The 3,498-nt window shown below is 48.8% G+C and overlaps 1 protein-coding gene across 1 annotated transcript; it reads right to left on the bottom strand.

Moving 5' to 3' along the window:
- Window positions 1-1,296: 1,296 nt before the first annotated feature.
- On the bottom strand, window positions 1,297-3,264 carry TEOVI_000751900 (uncharacterized protein; the record flags this gene model as incomplete). Its single annotated transcript, XM_067220692.1, has 1 exon — window positions 1,297-3,264. The coding sequence occupies one exon, from the start codon at window positions 3,262-3,264 to the stop codon at window positions 1,297-1,299; it is 1,968 nt and encodes a 655-aa protein (XP_067076793.1).
- Between the last annotated feature and the right edge of the window lie 234 nt (window positions 3,265-3,498).

The raw sequence follows: 3,498 nt of genomic DNA, 5'->3' as shown, positions 1-3,498 counted from the left end.
AAGCATCCGTACAAAGTTCACACAAGAGGATAAAAAAAAGATATTTACATGAAGACAAAACTAAAAGAAAAGAATTTAACAAGCGTAAAATGGAAGGGAGAGACCGGAAGCTGGACTTAAGCGAACAGCACAACTATGCTCGGAATGAGCGACAGCCAAGCAGGTGGTGTGGTGTCCACTGAATCTGTCCTCAAAATAACAAAGAAGACCCCAGTTACGGAATATCAATAATTTTTTTTTTAGTACAAGAAGGTGTGGTAGAAGCTTTGTGCCGTGATGCAAGCGAAAAACGAAAATGAAAAAACAGTTAGTGGACATTAATGTCTACGCACTTCAACCTAAATTTTTTTTTGCCGCTGAGCATCCGCACAAGTTGTGCAGATTTGTTAATGTTGTTAAATTTGATATAGGTAAATACGTCGTGCTGGTGGCTCCTTGGTGGAACGTGTGCCTAATACACTTACCGAGGTTGGCAAACTTAGAGGAGTGAAACGGCATCACACGTGTAGGAATATGTTTCATTCGCCCACACAGGGAGAGGCCACCACACATTTTACCGTTAAGCAAAGTACAAGAATAGAACGGTAAACAAGAAAAGTGAAACGAGGGCCCTTTGTGCAAAGACAAGGGGTGAAGAAAACAGCGGAGCACTTTAAGCAATTTAAAGAGATTGTAATTCCCACTGAGACCGCGTGCCGCCAAAGTGCCATATTAGCCGAGGAATGACAACGATGTCATTCAAAAAGGTACAATTACATAATTAAACCTCTGTGGATTATATCTCCCCAGAAACTTGGTACAATTCAAGATGAGCATAGGCAGTGCCCTCTGTCCAAATTATTTCTGTACCGCATGTTATCCGAAGAGAACCACACACACACACACGCACCACCCGCGGAACGCGCGCTGTCTAAGGTAGGTCAAATGACTGGTTACGGTTGCCACGCAAAACACTCTCTCGCAGTCTGACAAGACAGTAAATATGCTAGCCGAAAACTCGGCATTAAAATTCGGTGGAAGAAACACGCCATCTGCAAAACAACAAACAAATAACCACAGTGTGGCCATCCACAGTTTCACCATACGTTTGGTTCACGCACTCACAAGACTAGTGCGCCTGAAGCGAACAAGGGGTCATCATTCGCGTCTTCTAAAGAGCGCATTGCACACAATGCGTCCACGATTGATCTATCAGATAGCGATGTTTCATTCCCGCGGATGTACATCATGTGCGGGGAAAGTGAACAAACCCAACCAAATTTCTGACGCTGCCACCACATCCCTCCAGAACATCGGTTAGTCTGCCTGCGACCCTCCTCGACCAAAAAAGGCATCAACGGCTGCGGCCGCAACCTCAACGCCCTCCGGTGGTACCTCGTAGCAACAGCTTACCATCATGAGAGGAAAATTATCAGGCGCCACTTCCCACTCCACCACCTTTCGATATTTGCATTTTCCGTTCTCTGAGGCAACTTCACCATCTTCCCCGGCGACCTCCATTCGCCTCATTTTGTACGTCTTTTCAATTAGCGTCGCCCTTACCACGGAAGGGTGCTGCTCCAGGTAAGGCATCACCACAGCAACGGTATCCCCACACCTCAACTTTTCTGGTGGGAGGAGAGTTAAATGCAACCCTTCCGCCTCTTCATTCGTGAGGTATCTCCACTTCTTCATTACATATCCCTTCCACGCGGAGGATTCCTCGCCATTAGCATTCCCCACCTCCGCAGCTTCGCGCACTGCTGAGGTCACCCCTTGCGTTGAACAGTCGCCACCACCATCGTCCGTCCCCTCCGCCTTCCTCCTGGCATACGCACCCCCGCGGAACGTTTTAGCCTTTGAACGCTGCACCACGAGAACTTTGGTGGCGGCGGAAGTTTTCTTAGCTTTCGATAGGGACGTGATGGTCGCCCTCAGGGACGACGTTCTGGTGGCAGAATTAGCATTTCTATTGCTTGCACGTGGCAGCTTCGAGCGCGACTGGAGTGTTAGACTGGGGACTGTGTTGCACTTTGGGCCCAGCAAACCCCAAAGTACACGGATGTCGTTTCGAAGCGTTACGCCCTTGCCTTTCACACACTCCTGAGCCACAGAAGGCCATGTCCTCACGAACAATTTGTTCTGCTGGCAGATGTCATCCTTTTTGTTCTTGTAGTACTCAGTCATGCCCCCCGCGAGTCCCCCCATAGTGGGTACCGCAAATGAAAGATTCCGAAACCGCGCAGTCTTTAGACCGTGGGCAATCACCTGAAGGGTGAAGTCGTAATCCTCACGGATGGGGAAACGGAACTCGCAACACCGGGGAAGCAGATCATGGCGGTAAAGGGATGCAACTGTATTGTAGCCATTGATTTTAACATCGCTATCACCGTAGGCGTACGCGAACTGGTTATATTCCAAGGAAAACACAGCTACCTCGTTCATATCGCACACCGTTCCATGAAGCCGCTGGATCCGTGAATATACCCGCTTGAGGGCCTCACGCGCAGTGATCACGGTACTTTTCTTGTCGGCTGCAACAAAAAACTTAGCTATATCATCATCCATCACCCAATACCACTGGGCTGCGTGCGAACGACCCCCGGGGCTGACACTGTTGGGTTTGCACGAGGGGGTTCCGGCGTTGGCATACACATTCACTGCTGCAGGAGCGAGTTTTCGCAGAATATAGTTACGAACGTACGCAACACCCCTACCAGACGACGGCAGCACTTCGATTTTGACCAGGTTCCGCGCCATTTGCAGCTCACTACCCGCGAGCACCTGCTGCTGCAGTACCGCCGGAACGGAGGGAGGCACATTACCAGTGCGTGATCCACCCCTCCGTGGTGTAGCACCCTCCTCTTTCCTCAACTTCGTCCGGGCACCGCTGTGGGAAACACGGTCAGCGCCCTCACCCCAAAAACGGGAAATCAGCCGGTCGACAAGCTCCCTATATTGAGCCTCTTCCTCTTTCTCCACGACAAGGGAAAATGGCACCATATCCCCAATAAGGAGCGACAAGGTCCCTCGCTCGTGATAAAACCTCCCCTTCGATGGAACAAAAATTGGGCACGTGTGACCATATACAGTGCCGCGCGTGTCGGCGGTTACGATGCCGTTATTTCCTTCATTGTTAAACTTCGTATCGAGAGAATAGAAGTAAGGGTTCTCAGTCAGGCCTGCGCAACCCTTTACGCCTTGAGGGCACGTCGCGGCTCCAGAATAGTCGAAGGCGGAAGCCCCGTTGTCACAATATAACTTCCCCTCACTTGGACCTCCCATACCTAAAAAGTCTACTATAAACTACGTAAAGCCAGAAAAAAAAATCATCAAAAAAAGAGGGATTAAATGATGCCTTAAATACCAAATAAACCGAAAACCATTAAAAAGAGCACATAATATAGCGCCACACATTCACAAGGACATCAACATATTCAAAACAGATATACATATATATACATATATATATATATGTACATACATATAGATGACACGAAATAAGAGACACTCAGACGC

Source organism: Trypanosoma equiperdum, assembly GCF_001457755.1.
Source record: "Trypanosoma equiperdum strain OVI genome assembly, contig: ctg_1201, whole genome shotgun sequence".
Lineage (NCBI taxonomy): Eukaryota > Euglenozoa > Kinetoplastea > Trypanosomatida > Trypanosomatidae > Trypanosoma > Trypanosoma equiperdum.
The sequence above is the reverse complement of the archived record's forward strand: the minus strand, read 5'-3'. Positions and strand labels throughout refer to the sequence as shown.